This window comes from Coenobita brevimanus, chromosome 13 (assembly GCF_032717465.1).
Source record: "Coenobita brevimanus isolate Jiangsu-jjx chromosome 13, ASM3271746v2, whole genome shotgun sequence".
Taxonomy (NCBI): domain Eukaryota; kingdom Metazoa; phylum Arthropoda; class Malacostraca; order Decapoda; family Coenobitidae; genus Coenobita; species Coenobita brevimanus.
Window position 1 is genome coordinate 55,165,950 of NC_136966.1, and position 21,776 is coordinate 55,187,725.

At 42.3% G+C, this 21,776-nt stretch overlaps 1 protein-coding gene across 1 annotated transcript; it reads left to right on the top strand.

Moving 5' to 3' along the window:
• Positions 1-6,286: 6,286 nt before the first annotated feature.
• Positions 6,287-11,721, top strand: LOC145415903 (CD209 antigen-like protein D). The gene is made up of 4 exons (XM_080285025.1): positions 6,287-6,332; positions 6,676-6,711; positions 9,517-9,726; positions 11,474-11,721. Exons 1-4 carry the CDS (start codon positions 6,287-6,289, stop codon positions 11,719-11,721), a joined length of 540 nt encoding a protein of 179 aa, XP_080141151.1.
• The last annotated feature ends 10,055 nt before the right edge of the window (positions 11,722-21,776 follow it).

Genomic DNA, 21,776 nt, shown 5'->3' on the forward strand with positions numbered 1-21,776 from the left:
GAGAATATTTTTATACATAGGTAACATTGTTTTTGTTTTTTTAATGCAGAGTTTATTCACTAATGGAATTTGGTCTGATTGTGTGTGTGTGTGTGTGTGTGTGTGAGGGTGGGTTTGTTCAGGACTGCCTAGGTTTGTATGTTTTTATGTGCTTGCGTGTGAGTTTCTGGCTATGTGGGTGATTACATAAGTTGCTGTCTGTGTGCTGATACGTGCTTGTTTGTGTCAGTGGTTATGTATGTCCTCATTTTTTGTGTATACGGGCGTGTGTGTATGTGTGTATATGGATGTATGCGTGTGTGCGTATGTGTATGTGCGTGTCATGTGTCTTTCTGTGCTTGTGTGTGTATGTGTATGTGTATAAAGTAGCCCCAGCAGTCCTTGGTACAGTCATACACCCTTTTCTGCTTGCATCCGTCACCCTGATAAGGCCTTCCAGATAACGTATCCACCCAAAATATATATCCTTATCAGTACCTCACCTTACTGACGTTAATTACATACCTGCCACAAAATTACACATCTGCCTCACCATATCTGCCGTGAGATTACATACCTGCCGGAAAATTACATACCTACCAGAAAATTACACACCTGCCAAAAAATTACCTGTCAGAAAATTGCATACCAGCCAGAACATTACATACCTATCATAAAATTACACACCTACCATTAATTACATACCTGCCATATAGTACTGTACATACTGTACCTGCCATAAATTTACATACTTGCCAATCAATTACATACCCTCCCAGAATATTACATACCTGCTGTAAAATTACATACCTACCATAAAATTACACTCCTGCCATAAAATTAAACACCTGCCCCAAAATTACATCCCTACCATGAAATTCCATACCTGCTTTAAAATTATATACCTACCATAAAATTACAAACCTGTCATTGAATTATACACCGGATAAAAAACACACCTGCCCTAAAATTACATTTCTGCTATAAAATTACACACCTACCATAAAACTGCTTACCTGTCCCACCATATTTACCTTAAAATCATATATCTGTCTCACATACCATCCATAAAAAATGCCATAAATTTTAAGAAGTTCTCTATCTGTCTATCTGTTGCCAGACGCCTTAATCCCGTAAGGGGTGGCCACAAACAAATCGCCTCCATGTCGCCCTGTCCTCCACCATTTCACTTCCTTGCTCCCAGCTCACTCCCCCCTCTCTCAAATGCCTCTCCACTCCATCCCTCCATCTAATCCTTGGCCTCCCCCTCCCTCTCCCCCCTTCCACCTCACTCACATACACTCTCCTCGTCAGTCCCTAACTTTCCATCCTCTCCACATGGCCAAACCACCTCAGTATGTTTCTCATAACGCTTCGTATCACATCCACATCCACACCACAACGCTCCTTCACATCCTCATTTGTCAGTCTGTCTCTCCGGGGACTCCACAGGCTCCTCTCAACTCATTTCCACTGCTCGCACTCTTGACTTCTGTCCCTCCAACAAGGTCCAAGCATCACTTCCACAAACCAGGAAGGCATTTACAACGCTGGATGGTAACCTTGTAACCAACCAACACATGTTCCCTACGTGGCAATAGGTGGGTTGGCGGAGGGTTAGTGCCGCTCCCAGGAAAACAGCTAACTAAAAATACGAACAGGAATCCTTTAACAAGATAATGTCGAGAATTATCTGTTTTGTTTCCACGGTATTTTCCTCTGCTGATACCAAACCAAAAATTAGGGTACTTAATCTGTTGTTTTTTTTAATTAAGTTCTCGCCTCCTTATGATAATTATATTCAGTTTAATTAATGCTTTTCATGATAGAAGGATTAGATAGTCTCCATTACCTCCTTCAGTAGTAAACACATAACCCATAAAAATACCGTGTTGAGGTAGATGGAATAAAATGGGCTCAATAAAGCGCACACACACACACACACACACACACACACACACACACACACACACACACACACACACACACACACACACACACACACACACACACACACACACACACACACACACAGTATTCATTAATTCCTTCGACCCTTTTGTTCTGTATTTGAGAGATCACTTCACTCCTGTTGCCAGGTATGCTTCTGGGTGATTTGGTGTGCTGGCTGACTCTCTGATTTCGTCTAACCCCAAGTAGTTGCTGACTCTGTACCTGGTTCTTATCTCTCTCTCTCTCTCTCTCTCTCTCTCTCTCTCTCTCTCTCTCTCTCTCTCTCTCTTTGTTGGGGTAGGGACATTTCTGCATTAAAAGTCTTTTATTCCTTTTTTTGGTTTGTTTGTTTCTTTATAATAGGAACCTACTAAAGACAACACACTACCCACCCCTTAAGTTGCTGTTCTTCATTTTTTTTGTCATTGAAATCTGTGTTGCCCCCTCAGGATCTTAGGGGGTACAGCTGTGTCTATTCATTTAAGGTTTGGGGGCCAGTCATTCTACCCTGAGTGGCATTACATGAATATCAAACTCCAGTCTTATGGGCCACATCCACTTGGGGCGCCTTAACACAGCGGGCCACCTGGCGTCCATTTGTTATTTCTCAGCACCTGGTCACACTGGAAAAATTTTGTTTACGTGGAAAGACCGAAGTTTATTTGTGGCAGTGGAGGTGAGAGGTGTGGGAAGACTACCTTGGAAAAAATATACCTGTCTTTAAATAGGTCCACGCCTTACCTGTGTGACGCGTTGCCTTTGTCTGCTTCTTTCTTCGTTCCTGTCTATGATTCTGTCTGTCTCCGTCTGTCCACGCTGCTTGTGTGTGTTGGTTTGATTCTGTCTGTCTCTCTGTCTGTCCACCCTGCCTATGTTTCCATGTGTTGGTTTCTGCCTTTCTGACTGTCTTGTTTTTGTTAGTTTTGGTTTGCTTTAGTCTGTCCTGCTGAATTCTGTCTGCCTGCTTTGCTTTCTATGATTCTGTCTGCTTTATGTGGGATTCTCTATTTGTGTGTGCGTTTGTGTGTGTGTGTGTGTGTGTGTGTGTGTGTGTGTGTGTGTGTGTGTGTGTGTGTGTGTATTTGTCTGGGTTTCTGTGTGTTCTTCTTTGGTTTTCTCCTTGCTTGTCTCTCTTGCTTTCTGTGTTTTAGCCTGAGCTTCTGTTTTTATATCTCCGCTTTTATCTGCTTGTGTTGCCTTGCGTTAGTTTTTGCGTTTTGTCTGTCTGGGATTCCCTCTCTAGCCGTCTGTGTTGCTTCTGTGTTTTTCCCTGCCTGTAACGATTTCTATTTCCACTTCTTTTGGTTGACATGCATTTCATTTGTGTGGGTTTATGTCTGTTCGTCTTTAGCTTTCTCTTGGTCTGTCTCTCGTGCTGTCTGGGTTTCATTGTGGGATCCTGTCTGTCTCTCTGTCTGGCTTTTGTCTGCTCGTATTGTGTGTTGGTGTCTGTCTGTTTGGGCTTCTATTCACATATGTAGTTTTTATCTTTTTGCGTGTCAGTCTGTTTGGACGGTATCCGATGCCTGTACCGTCAAATTGTCTGTTCCTCTTCCTCTCCAGTCCTCATGATATCCGATGCCTCTTCCTGTATAACTCTCTTCACATCTGCCTCTCAAAAACTCAGGATATTCATTATTTTTTTCTGACCAAGCTAACCCACTGAATGTCACTCCAATGTGTGTGGCACCTAGGAGGGCCTCAGGGAAAAGGTTGACAAGTCTGTAACCAGAGTCGGAACGTAAAAGAGAAATGAATAATGAATAAACACGTAAGTAGCTAGCTAAACAAGTAGGTAAAGAAATATAATAATTCTTTCCATATTTCCTTCTTTTCATAAACTTTATTTTTGCGCATCATAGTTCTAGCCCCTCTCTCTCTCTGTCTCCGTCTGTCTGTCTGTCTGTGTGTGTGTGTGTGTGTGTGTGTGTGTGTGTGTGTGTGTGTGTGTGTGTGTGTGTCTCTCTCTCTCTCTCTCTCTCTCATGCATTCACGCTGTTTCCCGTCTGTTCTATTCGGCTTAAGCAAGAACTCGTAGTGAAGAAGTTAGGATATAATCTAATTCATCTAGTTCCAAGGCCCGTATTCTCCTGGGCTGCCAAACACCTTTTCGTAAGCGATTTATTTTGCTTATTACGTCTTAACTGTCCTCCTCTGTTATGTACAAGCTTCTAATATCGACACACTTTACATGCATAACGTGCAGAAGGATAATAATCAGCCATACCTAAAAATAAATCGCTAAGAAAGAGGTGTTAGGGAGCTTCTTTACCCGACGTGAATACGGATCCAAGTCTACCCAAGAGCAAGACCCGTATTCTCGTCAGATAAGGAAGTTCCCTAACACCTCGTCTTTAGCGATTTATTTTCCAAGCTACCCATTAACATCCTCTTTTTTTTCCTTCCTATATATTTGTAAAGTGGACATAGATTGCATGAACAACACACAAGAATATAGTAACGAAGCAGCATCCTAAATAAGTCGGTAAGGAAGGGGTGTTACGCTCTTTTTACTCTAACCTGGCCGAAACCTGCCGTCTGTCCACCTTCAGGGCTCAATGGTGATAACAGATTAACACGAAAATATGATGCCAGTCACGAGGAAGTGCCATGGAAAGGACGTGGAGCCGTGGCACTGTCTTTGCCACTGAGGTACGTGAATTAAGCTGCAGAAAGTACGAAAATATGGGCCAAGTTAGGCTGAAAGAACTCTAGTAAGCTTCCTAACCTCACGGGCTTACCCTCCTAAAAATACCTTGAAATACAGAGAATAATAAGGAAAAATCGACACCGGATACAAGGGCTAAAATAGACGGCTCTTACGAAATGCAGGAGATGCAAATGAAAAGCAAGATGAACGCAACGCCTATCGGAAGCCAGATGGTTGCTTTCTCAGGGTGGGTTTTCATTTCCAAGGCCGTGTTGCATCAGGCATTGCAGGTCTCACTTGTTACATCTGAGTTCTTCTCCACGAGACGCATAAAAGACAGACTTCTTGCGTTTTATTTACATATTTGATTTATTTTAGTTTATTTATTTTTATTTCTAATTTAACAAGAGACGTCCTTACCAAGTTAACCAGGTGTTCCAGTAGCATTAACCAAGTATTCATTTTGGTGGCGGAGTGTGGCCACCCACCACCACAAACATTATATCTCACCACCATCGCCACCAACGCAATCACCACCGCCTTCACAAACACTATATCCCACTACCACCATCACCATCATCACAACCACCACGGCCACACTCCTTAATCCTCCCCCCACAACCACAACCATCCCCGCCACTATCCCACAACCTCACCATCATCACCACCAAACCTGATAGCTTACTAAAACCACTACCACCAGCACAGCTACCACACACTTCACTCCCTACCAACTCCGCCAGCATCTATGGGAACAAACGTGTGCTGCCGCTTCTGCCACCCCTGTTATGTAACTCTCCTAATAAGTACTGTACTATATCACCCTAATCATCGTCTCCCCGTAGCACGCCTCTCTCTCTCTCTAGACAACCCCCCTTAGACTCTTTATCATCGCATCATCATTATCTTGCAACAGTTCAGTGCAGTACAAAGGCGCTCGCTGCTCTCTCCAAACTGATATCTTGGCTGTTTATTTTGTCCATCATTTTCATCCCTCCATCTGTTTCTGTTCTCACGTCCTCTTATTCCATTTAAAAGTTGAATTTACATGAAAGAAGTGACCAGCTCATGTATACTCCTACTTTTTATTATTTGAAAGAATTACGTGTTTTATTGTAGAAATGAGCCTTTTACTTTCAGCCTCAATTTTCCATTCACGTTCCCCATTCACTCACCATCTAAAAATTCACTCTCCATCTAAATATTCATCCTCTAAAGGGCATCTTACGCCTGGAGTCAACCGGGTTCACATTTCAGATGAACCTTGGGATACAGCATCGTGTTAACACTGAACACCTTCACTGTGAGTAGTTTGGTCTGAACCGGAAAGAAATGGTCTGACAATAGTGAGAAAGAAAAAATATTTTTAAAAGGACATGTAACTGAAGCAATTACTGAAACAGCTTCTAGCACTATGATATACAGAGAGCTATTTTCCTTAAGCTGAATAATAATTATATCTGTTAATTGAAAGAGTATAATTCAAAGATATCATCATACCAAAGATTTTAAGAGATGAGGACTGTGGGATTGGGGAAAGGGGGGGGGATTCATGGGTAGAAGTATGTGAGGCGTCCATGAGTAGCTGAAGTGCAGGTTAAATGCAGGTGTGAGTTCCCATACCGGGGTGATGGTGGCGGTGCTGGTGCTTGGGTATACAGTGTTCAGTGGGGCTCAGCTTGGTGGCCACACACCCTCTCCACCATGGCTTTCCACCTTTTTATGGCTGTGGTTCTGGCGCTGTTCCTGGGTGAGTCACATCTGAAATAATTGTGGAAACGGCAATGTATGTTAGAATTACCAAGTAACTAAAATGACTGTGATCGTTCTTTATCTTACTACCATTGCCTGGTTATTCATGTCCCCGGTTTGTTCCACCTTCATGTTTTATCTTTTGTGTAATAAATCAGGACACTGAATAAGTAGACTAGGTTTATTTTAAAACAGAATTGTGAATTGCCGTACATATAGTATTTGAAGGAAGGCACTGGTTGATATGAAATTGGATTCTTGGTGACACAAAGACTGCTGGCCTCCCATAAGTTTGGTAGCTCAAGTAATGACAAGCACTTAAGACATTTTTCTCCTTCTAGGACCATCGCACCAGCTGGACGACACATTAGATGCAGGTGGGACTTGAGATAATGTAGTTTTGGTTTAGCAGTCAGTGTTATTACCACTTTGATGCATCGTTTTTTGATTTTGCAGTCAGTGCTATTACCACTTTGATGCATCGTTTATGCCACAGAATTAAGGCAAAATAAAATTCATTCTAGCACATGCCTCACTGTCATGTACAAATAAGTAGATATCCCCAAAGCACCTTGTATGAAAACAGTTGAGGCTGTGCCAAAAGTGACACCTGGTGAGAAATATCAGAATCATCCACTGTTTTATGAAGCTGACCTTTATTTTTCCTCCTCGCCAGCTCACCCTTGACATTTCCGTCTATTTTAAGCCCCCTCCTATGATCCTCTTCTCCCATTACATTATCAGCCACTCAAGTCATCATTATCATCACCTTTACCTACACTTTAACAGTACACGCCCATTGAATTCCTTTTTTAAGAAACTTCATCTCCTGGGTTTATAACATTTTTCTTTCACTTATTTTCTCCCTTCACCACTTTTTCCTTCTCTCATTTTTCTCTGCTTTTACCATGCCAAAAGACAAATAAGACGTCCAGCACAAGCATGGATAGCATTAGCATTTCACTAGGACATCACTGACCTTCACAAAAAACTGAGGCAAGGGGGCTCTGCTATACTGAACACTTCACCAGTTTAGGGCACGGTTGATGTGGCCATGATATTATATTTTCCTTTTGTCAGTATTCATTGCTTTGATGTGCTAATCCATGACCACAATGGATGTGTTGTAAAACTGATGCATCATTGAGCTACTCACGTATCAACAATAACATATCACACTAAATGTTGATAACATATCAGGCACGGACAGTGGGGGACGGTACGTGGAGTACATACCGTGTTATTTACTAAATTTTATGCAGTAATTGTGGATTTTCATTTGTGATTGTTGAAAAGCACTAATTAATAATTCTCCTAGGAATAACGCCACCCCCCATCTCGTTTCCAAAGTTCTGGATCCTGCCCTGCATTTGAAAATAAGCGCACGCCAAGGAGGCAAAACTCACAGTTAGCTCGGGCAGGCATTCTTAGACCAGCAGTCCATTTTAAGTGAGTCTTCGTAACTTTGTGAGTGTTTTTTTTTTTTCCCAGTTGGAATGTTTATTTATTTTTTTTTTTTTTTGGGGGGGTATATTACGATATGTATCTTTAGTTTCAGATTTTAATGTATTTTAAGATATTTATCTTTTGTTTCAGTTTTTATGTATATTGGGATATTTATCTTTAGTTTCAGGGGGTTTAGGCATGATAGCAAGTATAATGAATATAAAAGCTTTGTAGTACATCAGAGTTAAAATTGTAAGTCTCTGGTCATCAAAGGGTTAAGCTTCATATTCATTGATTAATCCCCCCACCTCAGGGAGAGCACATCATGTATTTACAGTCGGCATCAAAAATTCTAGCGCCTCCCCTGCGTCAAGAGTTCTGTCGCCTCCCCTGCTTTTCTCACCATGGACTAAAAAAAAATGGGTCAGGTGAATTCAGTGCACCTGGCGAGAGAAGCAGGAATGGGGACAGAACTCTTGATGCAGACTGTACCTTCTCATGTGTGGGGAGGCTCCCCACATACAGCTCTTCTCAATAGGGTGGAGTCAAAGGCTTTTCGTCTCATTAACTCTCCTCCTCTTACTGACTCCCTTCAACCTTTGTCTCTTCGCCGCACTGTTGCGTCTTTATCTCTTTTCTATCGCTACTTTAATGGTCACTGCTCCTCTGAACTGTCTGCTTGCATTCCTCCACCTCTACGACGGGCGCGTAGCACCCGTCTGGCAGCAAACTCTCATCTTTTTTCTGTCCAACTCTCTAATGCAAGAGTTAACCGTTACTCCCAGTCTTTCATTTATGCAACAGGTCAGCTCTGGAACTGTCTCCCTCTGTCTGTATTTCCTGCTGCCTATGATCTCCAGTCTTTCAAACGCAGTGTGTCCAGGCATCTCAAAATGATCGGATCTTGAATTTGGCTCTATATTGTATTTTGTTTTTCTCTTGGAGGGAACTGTTAATGCGGACTCGTGGCCTTTGGTTCCTTCTTCCTCGCATTAAAAAAAAAAAAAAAACGTGATTTTTCGAATCTTTCAAAAACCACCTTTAACCCTTTGAATTATACTGGCGAAAAAAAAAAAAATGCATACCACCTTTAACCTTTTGAATTTTACTGGCTGGAAAAAAATGCGTATCACCTTTAACCTTTTGAATATTACTGGCGAGAAGGAAAATGCAGACCACCTTTTTAGCCTTTTGAATTAAGCGGGCGGAAAAAAAAAAAAAATGCATATACGTTCAGTGAAACAGTTTATCTTCCCAATTTAGTCTGAAGATAATTTACAGCTGACGAAACATAATGAAACGCCTGTCTCTGCTATACCATTTTTATTCTTAATTGGCCTAAAATTGCCACCCTCCAATCTTCAGAGCTGAGGTTAACACTAGCATATGGTGTTGGTCACGAAGAAGTGCAATGGAAAAGATGTGGAGCTCTGGCATTCTCTTTTTCTACCACTGAGCAACGTGAAGTAAGCTGCAAAAGGACGAATATCTGGGCCAAGTTAAGGTGAAAGGACAATAGGGTGGCACTGTTACATAACGCTCCACTTCCACTTTCCTCGGGCGAAGTTATCAGTATAAACCCTGCGTCACTCAGTCATTTCCTACACTCGCTGCCACAACCACGCCCACCCAAGCAGACTGAGCAATATCCACAACACATAAGATACCGCCACCTGAGTTTCTAGTGCAGCGCTATTTACGGGCCACCCTGCGTAATGACCTTTGACCTTTTGCAGATCTAGGTCAGTGTCAAGCACCACTAGCACATCGATATCAGTGCCAGCCCCCATTCACGGACATTGGGGGTCGGTGTGTTTACGTAGATTTTGGCACAACAGGCAGCTGGTATGACATGCGGACGCTGTGCCAAGACCTGGGAGGAGATCTGGTTGTCATGCACAGTGCCTGCTTCTTCGAGGACCTTCTTAATTACATCAGTGAACACGGTAATGTGGAGGTGAAAACAGTAATATAGAGGGAAATGTTATTTATTTAAACAGTGTGGAGGGAAAGTTTTTTTTTTTTTTCATGTAATGTGGAGATTGTTAAATGAAATGTAGAGAGAAATTTTTTAATGTAATGTGGAGAGAAGTTTTTTTTTTCATGTAATGTGGAGAAAAAGTTTCCTTTATGTAATGAGGAGAGAAAAGTTTTAATTTACTGCAATGTGGAGGGAAAGATTTTTTATTTGATTTCTTTTCTGGTTCACATTTCTCAGTATATTTTTTTAACTAATAACTTTCTCATAATTGTATAACTCTTCATTACAGCAATAACCTTAACGCATTTACACGAGAGAATCATTTTTTTTTTATGAGGTTCGCCTTTCCCCCACTAGCTTGTTAGATGATATGGTGAAGGAAATGTTTGTTATATTGTGTGAGAGATATGGTGAAGGAAATGTTTTTGTTATATTGTGTGAGAGATATGGTGAAGGAAATGTTTTTGTTATATTGTGTGAGAGATATGGTGAAGGAAATGTTTTTATGTTGTGTGAGAGATATGGTGAAGGAAATGTTGATGTTATGCTGTGTGAGAGATATGGTGAAGGAAATGTTTTTGTTATATTGTGTGAGAGATATGGTGAAAGAAATGATTTTGTTATACGTTCTGTGTGAGAGTAGAGCATTCCATTATAGAGAAGACAAATAGATCTGTGAAATATTTTCTTGGGAGACTCCTTGCTTTTGTCGTATATTTTATGAAAAACAGCACAGATTCTTTGTCGGAAGTGACGAGGAATACTTATATACACCAAGGTTCGTATGGTCGTCGGTTCAGGAAGCTCCCTATCACCTCCTCCTTAGCGATTTATTTTTGGATGCGGCTGGTTAGTGAGCTGTTGTAGTTTTTCTGTGCAGCGTGTGGCGATGGTGGAAGGTTTATGTTTATTAGAGAATAGGACAGTAAGGTGTACTAATCAAAATAAATCACCTAGGAAAAGGTGTTAGGGAGCTTTGGTAACCGACGAGAAAACGGACCTAAGCCATTCCCATGATAGTAACGAGAATAAGTCAGAAAATGGAAAGGATTAAGAAATATTTACGTTCCTGGGATGGATTCTCATTGGTAGTTAAAACTGAATTCCCTTTTTGAATTAGATTTTATTTTGCAGGAAACACTATGGACAAGGGAAATTTTTGCACTTTTCTTTCCTTTTTCTTCCTGTAGAAAAAAAGTATATTTATAATGCTCTTTTAAGATTTTTTTACATGAGGAACAGGAGACATGAGAATTCTGTTCCTCCTAAAATAGTAGTAGTAGTTGTAGTAGTAGTAGTAATGATAATAATAATAATAATAATAATAATTTTATGCAGGAAAGAAGGAACCAAAGACCAGGAGCCCGCAAACCGTTCCTTCCAAGAAAAAACAAAAATAATAGAAAATAGAGCCAAACAGTAATAATGATAATAATAATAATAATAATAATAATAATAATAATAATAATAATAGTAATAATACAAATAATAATAATGATAAAAATAACAGTGATTATAGCAGAAGAAAATTTTCATGGGTCATACCTGCTTTGTACAGGAAATAACACAGACATAAGAGTACGTGAACTTCCCATCATCCTAATTCTCCCTACAGAAAGAAATCAAGTTACGAACGCCTTAACTTACGACAGGCAATTGATCGTTACGTCTGTCCTTGAGTTTAGGCCTTAACCCACAGTCTTCCCCTGCAGCTGAGACGAAAGGCGACTTCTGGGTGGGGGCGACGGACGAGGGACACGAGGGAGTGTGGCTGTGGGTGGATGGAAGCCCGGTCAAGATGGGCTCGCCGTACTGGGGTTACCGGTCCACACACCAGTTACCCGATGGAAATATAGAGTACAACTGCGGCCTCTTGGATGACTACCACTACTACTACATGAACGACGGCATGTGTGGGGATGTCAACCCTAACCACCCTATTTGCGAACGAGCGGCTTAATATTCGTACCTATACCAGGGTGAACGGCCTTTTTATTCTCTTCTCTCTCCCGCCAGACGATTTTATTCAGCTTAGAAAAGGCGTCTCGTAGTGAATGGGTTTTACTAAGGCTTTATCTAACCTGTCCAGTTCAATAGTTTTTTCCTGAACTGGACGGCAACATCAGAAGACAGCAGCAGTTAAGAAAAAAAAAAAAAAGAAAGAAAGAAAGAAAAAGAAAAAGAAAAAAACGAGAAGACCTTCCTGAGTAGAGTAAGTTAATGTTAACTTTAAATGAATGAATAAATAAATCTATATCTTTATGTTATTAGATGAAGTGTATCTGTCTCCCTCCCATTATTATTATTATTATTATTATTATTATTATTACATGAGTGACAGTGGGGGTGGTTCTGCTAACTCTCATCAGACTGTGAAAAAGTTACTGAAATATTAGCATCACCATCTAAATTTTCTTGCTATTAAATGCAGTGTGTCTGTCTCCTTCCTCTCGTTATCAATATGGCAGGTAAGACATGTGTGGGGCAGCTAACTATCTTTAAGTAGTCTGAGGATGAGTGGCTTAAAGTTAACAAAAACAGCATCTCTATTTCAATCTTCGTTTTCTCATATTGTGCCTCTACTTCTCACGGTGCTGAAGAGGGATGCCTTCATGCGGTGACACGAATATAACTGGGTGGTGGAGCTAGGTGGCCATGCAAATATCCCCCAACTCCAGCCTTATCCCCCGAGAAGAGGATGGTACACTGCCGGATAGGGGTAACTTCAGCACGCAGTCCACCAGATTCCCGTTTCAGATGAACCTTGGGCTGCGACAACTACTACTACTAATACTACTACTACTGCTACTACTGCTGCTGCTGGTGCTGCTACTACTACTACTGCTACTACTGCTGCTGCTGGTGCTGCTACTACTACTGCTGCTACTACCACTGCTGCTTTTTTACCAACGAAGCCTCAAATCAAGAAAAGAATATACCGGAGAATATACTGAGAATATATTGAGTCGTAGAATACTGGGCACTTGGGCGTGTATAATCGTCGGTTAAGGAAGCTCCCTAACACCTCTTCCTAAGCGATTTATTTTCTTTATTGCAGCATTCTTCCCCTTCTCTGGCACGTATATAATTCAGATGTCACCTTACTTTGCGTAAATAACATACGAAATTATATTAACTCCCTAACACCTCTTCGTAAGCGATTTATTATATTTATTACAGCTTTCCTTCCTCTTCTCTGATACTTAAATAATTCTGATGTCACCATACATTGCTTAAATAACATACGAAATTATATTAGCCGGTCATATCTAAAAATAAATCGGTAAGAAAGAGGTGCTAGGGAATATGGACCCTGGAGGTTTGCCTTTGGGAGGTAAAATCGTCTGACATTAAAGTAGCTGAAATTTAAAAGGTTAATTATTGCTTATTTTTTTAATTATTTTCTATTTATTTTGTATTTGTATATTTTCTTAGTCGGCAGCCAGGGAATGCCAAAAGTACAGTATGTCAAAAATATTATTCCTGGCAACGAGAGGCCTTTGAAGACTCGTATCGCGTCTTGGTTGGCAGTTTTATGATTCGGTAATGGATGTTGGATTCGATATGGAAGCCTCTCGGGTATAAAGATAAATAAGTGTGATACGAGGGAGACTAGAGGGGAAAGGGTTGGAATTGAAGGGGCGAGAGGGTAGACGATAAAAGGAGAGGGAAAAGGGGTGGAATTGGAGAGGATTGGCGAGAGGGTAGACAGTAAAATGAAAGGGGAAAGAGATGGGACTGGAGGGGCGAGAGGGTAGACGATAAAATGAGAGGGGAAGGAGTGGGATTAGAGTGGAGGGGCGAGAGAGTACACGATAAAATCACACACACATAAACACGCACCCCACTCTCCCCCACCCTCCCTCCCGGCTTCCCTCCCTCCATTACTACTCTTGTTCCTTGCTTCAGCTCGGTACTAAAACAGCCCTAAATATATATGAAGGCTGATTATAGAGGCGGATCTTGTGGATGAGTGTAGGCGATAATAAATCTTCTTCATCCATTGGAAGGTATATACTCTCAGAAAATATAAAAGGATGTATCAAACCACCATCAAACGTTTAATGACACGCATATTGTCCTTGTATTCTTATATCTTGTGGATAAGTGAAGGCGAAAATAAATCTTCTCCACCAGGCTTCACCAGTTGGAAGGTATATACTCTCAGAAAATATAACAAACCTGTATAAAACCACCTCCTGCATTTCTTCACACACACATTCTCCTTGAATTCTGACAAACTTGGACCGTATATATTTTTGTGTCTTAAATTCTCACAGTCCCTTCTTACTTGTCACTTTTTTTTTTTTCAATGCCACACTACTTTCATCATTTTTGGAAACATTTTTTTTTAGCTGGATGGGTTATAGAGCCGTCATTAACCCGTTCAACACGAGAAATCCCTCCAAAGCACAGCAAAACCGTCTGGGATCAGCAAGCGTAAATAAAACCACCAGACTGGAATTTTCGGTGTTACAAGAGGTTGCTGTTTATTTGTTGCTAGGTAAAGGTAAGGGAAGGAGTAAGGGGAGTAGGAGGGAGAGGAAATGGATACGCTGCCATGAGGGGGAGGGGGAGGGGGGAAAGGGGACAGGGGAGGGGGATGGAGAAAGGGGAGAGAGGAGGGGGAGGGAGTGGGGGATAGGGGAGAGGAAAGGGGGAAAAGGGGGCATTTGGGAGCTTGAGATGAATGGAGAGTGAGAGTGTAGGGAAGTGGGTGAGGAGGAAATAAGGAAAAGGGGATGAAAGGAGAAAGGGGAGGAGAGAGAGGAGAGTTCGAAAGTAGTGAAGGTGAGAAGAGAACCAGGGAGGAGATGAGGGAGGTAGGGGAGAGGGGAAAATGAAGGTACGAGAGGTGAGGGGAGAGTGAGTGTATGGGGAAATGGGAGAGGGATAAGGAAAGGGAGACAGTATGGCAGTGAGGAGGGGAAGGATAGAGAGAGAGAGAGAGAGAGTAAAAGAGGGGGGTTAGGGGGAGAGAATGCGAGGAGAGCGTGACATTGAACCTTGAGACGCAGTACGGGGAAGAGGCGGGGAACAGCACCAGTACTGTGAAGGTACCTCAGAGCTTTCTTTCCACATTTATTTCACATCTTTTCATATACCACTTTTATTTCAGGTCTTCCAGTATGCCATCTTTATTTCACATCTTCTAATTTACCATTTCTGTTTCATATTTTTCGTTATATAATTTTTATTTCGCATCCTCTAGTATTGCACATTTCACCACTTCAGGCCCAGGACGTCCTTTGTGGGCCCCTGCAAGCAATTTTATTCATCTTGGGCGAGACCTCTTCTAGTGAATGAGTTAGTGAAGGCTGTAGCTAACCCCTTCAGCTCAAATCGCCCTTCCAGAGCTGAATAAAATCGTCTGGACATAGCAATAATAAAACTATAAAAACTAGAATATGGCATCGTAGTAAAGTTTTTAGCGGATACTTGCTCAAATCACCCTTGTATTTTCAATCCCATGATTTTTTTTCTCGTTTTATTTTTTGCTTTCTCCAGACGTTCCCCAGATGTCAATAACTTTCCGAGATGAAGAGGTTAAGACAGTTATAGTCTCACTGATCCTCTCCGTGGTAGTAAGGTCTTCTAAGCTGAATAGAATTGGTGACAGCAGGAGTGAAATATTAAAAATGGTACTTAAACTGAATGGGTTGACCTCTTCTCCTCGATGGCGTATTGTATATGTTCTTTTTCCTCTCCCCAGGCTATGTTATGCAGCTTGGAAGAGGCTTTGCTTATATAAGGAGTTGGATAAAGTCATCATTAGCTCCTGTTCATATAGAAACTCGTCCCACGTTGCATATACCCGTTTAGTGGTAACAAGAATCCATCCGTCCGTCCATCCATCCATCCGTCCGTCCGCCCGCCCGCCCGCCCGCCCGCCCGCCCGCCAGCCCGCCCGTCCGTCCGTCCGTCCGTCCGTCCGTCCGTCCGTCCATCCATCCATCCATCTATCCATCCATCCAGTCCTTTTATTGTTCCATCAGGGGCGAGGGGGGCTTGGGATCAGGCCACCCAGTCCTAACATTTAAGGCAAAAGTGACCAGCCTCGCCCTCCCCTGTGTGGCATTAGGTGAGCAATAAACTCCAACTATCCTCGGGTATAAATATTTACTGGCCTCATCTGCTTGGAGCGCCCTAACCCATTGGACCACCGACCGTCGTTTGGTCATATGGTTACCACCCAGTATAGTAAATGGCTTCCTGCATTACAAGTTACGATTTAGCTTGTCATTCAGTGTAGAGTCACTGTAAGGTTGCACTGCTTTAAGTGAGTAGATGGTGAGCGCTACACCTATCACTGGTAGCAAAAAAAAAAAAATAATAATAATAATAATCTTATTGAAGGGAATAAATTTGTACTCAGGCGTTGATGTCAGAAACAGTTTATTTCATTGTATCTGTTTGTCCAGTTTGAACTTCACTTTCATCATCATCATCATCATCATCATCATCATCATCATCATCATCATCATCTAAGTGTTTAATTATGGTGAACACGATCCAGAAATGGAAAAAAGAACTGAAAGTAGAAGCTCTTTGGCAGTATGATCAGTAGGTAGTGTTTCCACCACTCCAAGCCTCTCTGCCCCCAACTCATCACCATCGCCTTTCACCACTCCACGCCCCACTCCCTCATGCACTTCTCTGCTCCACGGAATCTTACACTCTCCAACTCCCTTCATAGTATACCATGTCCTTTAATTCCTTGGGGAGTACCGTGAGATTGAAGGATTTACTACAAGTGGAAGTCAGTTGTACCCTCTCTCTCTCTCTCTCTCTCTCTCTCTCTCTCTCTCTCTCTCTCTCTCTCTCTCTCTCTCTCTCTCTCTCTCACCTATTCCCTCATTCGTACCTCACTCCTCATCTTTCCCTCCCATTCTTTCTCTCAATATTTCTCCTTGCCCCCCTTCCCTCTTCCCATTCTCAGCTTCCATCTCTCCCTCCACCACCTCCTAAGAGAGCGCCTCCCTCCATCATCAATCTGTCCCTGCATCAACCTCTACTCTGCTCCTCGTCAACTCAACACCTTTCTGACGTCCTTCCTTCTATCCCACCTTCCTCTTTCTCACCTTTCCCATCTTCTTCCTTTCTCCTTTCCCACAGTCCTCTTTCCTCCCACGTTTCCTCCCAACCCCCTTCTTCCTCACCTTGACCCCCTTTTCTTCCCTCCCCTCCCCCTTTTTCTTCACACCTTTCCTTCATTTCCACCTCCTGCCTTTCTTTTTCCAGCTTCCTTTCCTCACCCTTCCCTCTTTCCACCTCTTTCCCTTCCACTCGCAAGCAGTCATCTCCTCCCAGCGTCAATCCATACAACATAAAATCACGACTCCGCTCCTTATCAATTCTCCTCCTTTCCCCCATTCAGTCTTCCCACCTTCTTACCTTTTTTTTTTCTCTCTATTCCGACCTTTTTCTTTCCCTCCCTCTTTCCTCCCACCGGTTGTTTCCCTCCCAACATTCTTTCGCTTCTACCTTCTCTTTCTTCCACCCCACCTCCCTCCCGGCCTTCCTTCATTTCCACCTCCCACCTTCCTTTTTGCTCCCCTCTTTACTCCTGACTTCCCACCTTCCCGTTTCACTACCTCTTTCCTCTCCACCTCCCTCCCCTCACCCAAACCACCCCAAGAGACCAGTACCCTCCGCCATGAATCTATTTTTGCATCTACCATCACTCTGCTCCCCTTCATTTCCGCACCTTCCCTTCCCTTTTTGCTTCCCTCCCACCTCGTCCTTTCTCACCTTTCCCAGCTCTCCTCTTTTCTCTTTCCCCAGCAACCTTTTTCCTCCCCCACCCACCTCTTTCCTCTCTCATTTTCCTCCCACATCCTCTTCTCCGTGCCCCCTTTCCTCATAGCATTTCCTCCTTTTCTACCTTCTTACTCCCACTCCCCTCCTTTCCTTCCAGTTTTTCTCCTTCCCCGTCCCTCCTAACCTTCCTTCTTCCCCTCCTAGCGCGCGCGCGCACACACACACACACACACACACACACACACACACACACACACACACACACACACACACACACACACACACACACACACACACACACACACACACACACACACACACACACACTCCCTAGAGATCACTTCCCCCCCACATGAATCTGTTTCTGCATCAACCACCACTCGGCTCTTTATCAATTATGCGCAATACACCGACACACCTGCCACAAGGGAATGATATTTTGCTTATTGTGTTAAGAAAGAGAAGAAAAACGAGGAGGAGGAGGAGGAAGAGGAGGAGGAGAAGAAGGAGAAGAAGAAACAGACGGAAAGAAAAAATGAAAGAAAATAATGGCCCGAGGTAGCAAGAAACCTCAACTCAATCCAGTGAGTTTTTTTTTTTTTCGATTTTTTTTTTAATTTATTGATAATTTTATTCAACCTTTAATGGATCCTTCGCACAAGAATAGTTAACTCCTTCACTCCGATGATGTCTTTACGATGGACAAAACAGGTATTTTATTAACCTAGGAAGAACCCATCAGTAGAGGAGTTAATGAAGGCTGTGTATAATTCCTACAGATCAAATTACCTGTCCTAAGGTAATAAAAAAATCTGGAGAGAGTAACAATAAAGAAAGAGAGAAAGAAACGAAAAAATAATGTGTCTTTGCACTGAATTGGTAAACCAGATGACTTCCTTATTCTTGTTATTTTTTAGTTTTTTTTTTTCTGGGGGGGGAGGGTCACGAAGGCGTCAAATAATGAAGGGGTTAAATGAGGGCTGTATCTAACTCCTCTAATTCTAAGTCTCTCCCAAACTTAATTAAGCCGTCTAGTGGTGGCAAGAATATGACAGACCGGGGCAGAACAACAACAGCAACAACACCGTCAGAACTGGACTCCAATTTGTTATAATGAAGACCTTTATTTCTCATAGTATTACATTCCAGTTTATTCTATGTTGTCCGAGCGGCCATTTTTGTTCAGTGTCAATAATCTTGAAAACCTACACATTCTTCATTTCTTTCCCACACTCAGTATCCGCCCAAATCGAAATTCAACTCTTCTGCCACCATAACATTGATGTGTCCCATATATTCATTTTTTTTTAATCGTAATCTATCCGTGCTACAAGTGAGTAAGTCAGACTAGACAGTACATGTATTATATATCATTTATTTTCAGCGAGGATTCTGTGGCTATAACACTTTGTGACATGATAGGAGGGTGGACTGAGTTGAAATCTGCAGTGGGCAAGGAAGGAAGGAAGAGCGAGGAAGCCATGATGATCGAGGAGGACATAGGGAGTGAGGAAGGACAGATGAGCAAGGAAGGACTGAGGACTGAGGAGTGCGAAAAGAACAAGGAAGGCGCGAGGAATAAGGAGTGCAAAATGACCAAGAACGGAACGAGGGGCGCTGAAACCAAACGAGACACTGAAAGCATGAGGACCCGCACTGCAGCTAGCGGAATAAGAAGCTCCAGACCCACAACACGCAGGAGGGGCATAGCAGACGATAGTTCCATAGCATTTGAGAGGACCACAGACATAGCAACCAAGGACTACATAGCACCCGAGAGACACATAGCCACTGAGGGAACCTGTGTAATCAAGAGGACCATAGCAAGAGTGACGAGGAGCATGATGGGTGTAGTGAGGATCCTGGGGTGGGTGTGGGTACTGTCCTGGCCACACCTGCCTCGTCCTGCCTTAGGGGTGGCCATGTACAGCGTGTCGGACCACCACAACGAGAACAGTGCCGTATCGTGGGCATTGTTCGCCAACACCAGGCTAGTCAAACTGGTAAATCTGACTGCAGGTGAGTGGATGGTTGAACACACACGCACCCACTCACATGCGTACAGAAACCTATACATGTACGGAGAAGTATGTGCACACACACACACACACACACACACACACACACACAAACCTTAAACATTTAATTATTTCTCTCAAACATTCATGTCGTAAAACCCCAGCATAGAAAAAAAAAATCCGTCAAAGAAATACCCTCATGAAGAAAGAAATTTATCATGGCAAGGCAGTAAATCACACGAAGCAAACCCAGGGGACCCATCGTCAAGGAAGGAAGGAGAGGTAGAGCTAAAAGTGCCCGGAAATTAAGGGGTACAAAGTATTTCCCTTTAATACAAAGTGAGCCAACCAGCTCCCTGTACTCCTTGCCACTCATCTCTGCTCTGACTTAACACCATCACTGTGGCACCTTAGTCCAGTAGCGTTTGGGCAGAGGTTCGCTACTATGCACGTAACCCACCGTGCTGTCATCCTCACATGTGTACCTGGGGTTAAACAAGCACGTCCATACAGGTGTTGATGGGCAGACAGGTAAACAGGTAGCAATAGATGGATAGGTAGATGCATATATCCACAAATGCCTTACCCCAAAAGCACCACACACACAGACAGATAGATAGATAGATAAATAAACAGATAGACATAGATAGGTGCATATGTCCACAAATGCCTTACACACACACACACACACACACACACACACACACACACACACACACACACACACACATAGGTAAATAGATAGAGATGTAGATACAAAGATGGATGTATGTAGGTATGTGTCTATGCTCTATGTACACACACACATACACACAGTGTATAATCTGTGTACGTTTGTGCAAAGAGGCTCATACAGTGTTTTCCTCCACCAACATCCTAATCTGCTTTCCAGGATATAATGGAATAGTGATGAAAAAAAAACAGAAAGCAAAACAGAAAAAAAAAAACAGAAAAAAAAGAAAAAACAGAAAACAAAACAGAAAAAAACAGAAAGCAAAAAACAAAAAAACAAAAAAACAAAGCAAAAAAACAAAAACAAAGAAAGCAAAAAACAGAACTGTCCTCCGTGAAAGAGGCCATTGTTATTCATACACTGTATCGTTAAACCTTTCAAAATTAAGTCTCGACCTTCCGAATAAAAACCACCCACAGTGTTTTTTCTGTTTTTTCTAGAAGGGCTTTACAAACTATGATGTCGTTCTTTCGTATACTAACAAAAATAATAATTCCTAACCTTGTCATATGCATCATCGCTTTTACATCGTCCTTTTTTCAACCCTCAGCCCGTTCTTTTGCTCCCTTTACTTCCGTGTCTCGCCTCCTCACAGTAATGTACTTTATCCATCCATCTTCTTGTCTTTCAGTGCCTCCTTCAGTCTTCAGGCCCGCTCCCATATACCCTTTTCCCCGCCCTGTCCATATCCATTCTCTTTTTACGACCTTTCACTCTGAGTACACCTTCCCTCACACTCCAATCAATCGACTTCTTTTTACGACACATCTTTCACGAATCTGTTTCTTATCCTGTGTCCAGTTACGCAGCTTGCCCTCCTCCACACACACACACACACACACACACACACACACACACACACACACACACACACACACACACACACACACACACACACACCAGTAAAAATGAATAATCCTCTTTCAATTTTTTTTCCTAAACCGCTACTTAGTACATCACACACACACACACTCACACACACACACACACACACACACACACACACACACACACACACACACACACACACACACACACACACACACACACACACTAGTAATAATAAATAATCCTCTTTCAATTTTTTTTCCTAAACCGCTACTTAGTACATCAAACACATACACACACACACACACACACACACACACACACACACACACACACACACACACACACACACACACACACACACACACACACACACACACACTAGTAATAATAAATAATCCTCTTTCAGTTTCTTACCTAAACCTCGACTTGGTACTTCAACACAGTAGCGCAACAGAAACATAAGCTTGCACTGTTGCACAAAGCTCCTGCAATATGTCACTTTTTTAACGTTCACCTTTGCAATTAAGCCACCACAATAGTTTACAAAGAAAAGCCAAACAAAGCTTCATTACTACCGGGAAAAAATAAAGACTGATTTGTCTTTAGAGCTTTACTGTTACAAAGGACCTTGAATTTGGCTGTCTCTTGTTTTGTTTTGTTTTTTCTTGGAGG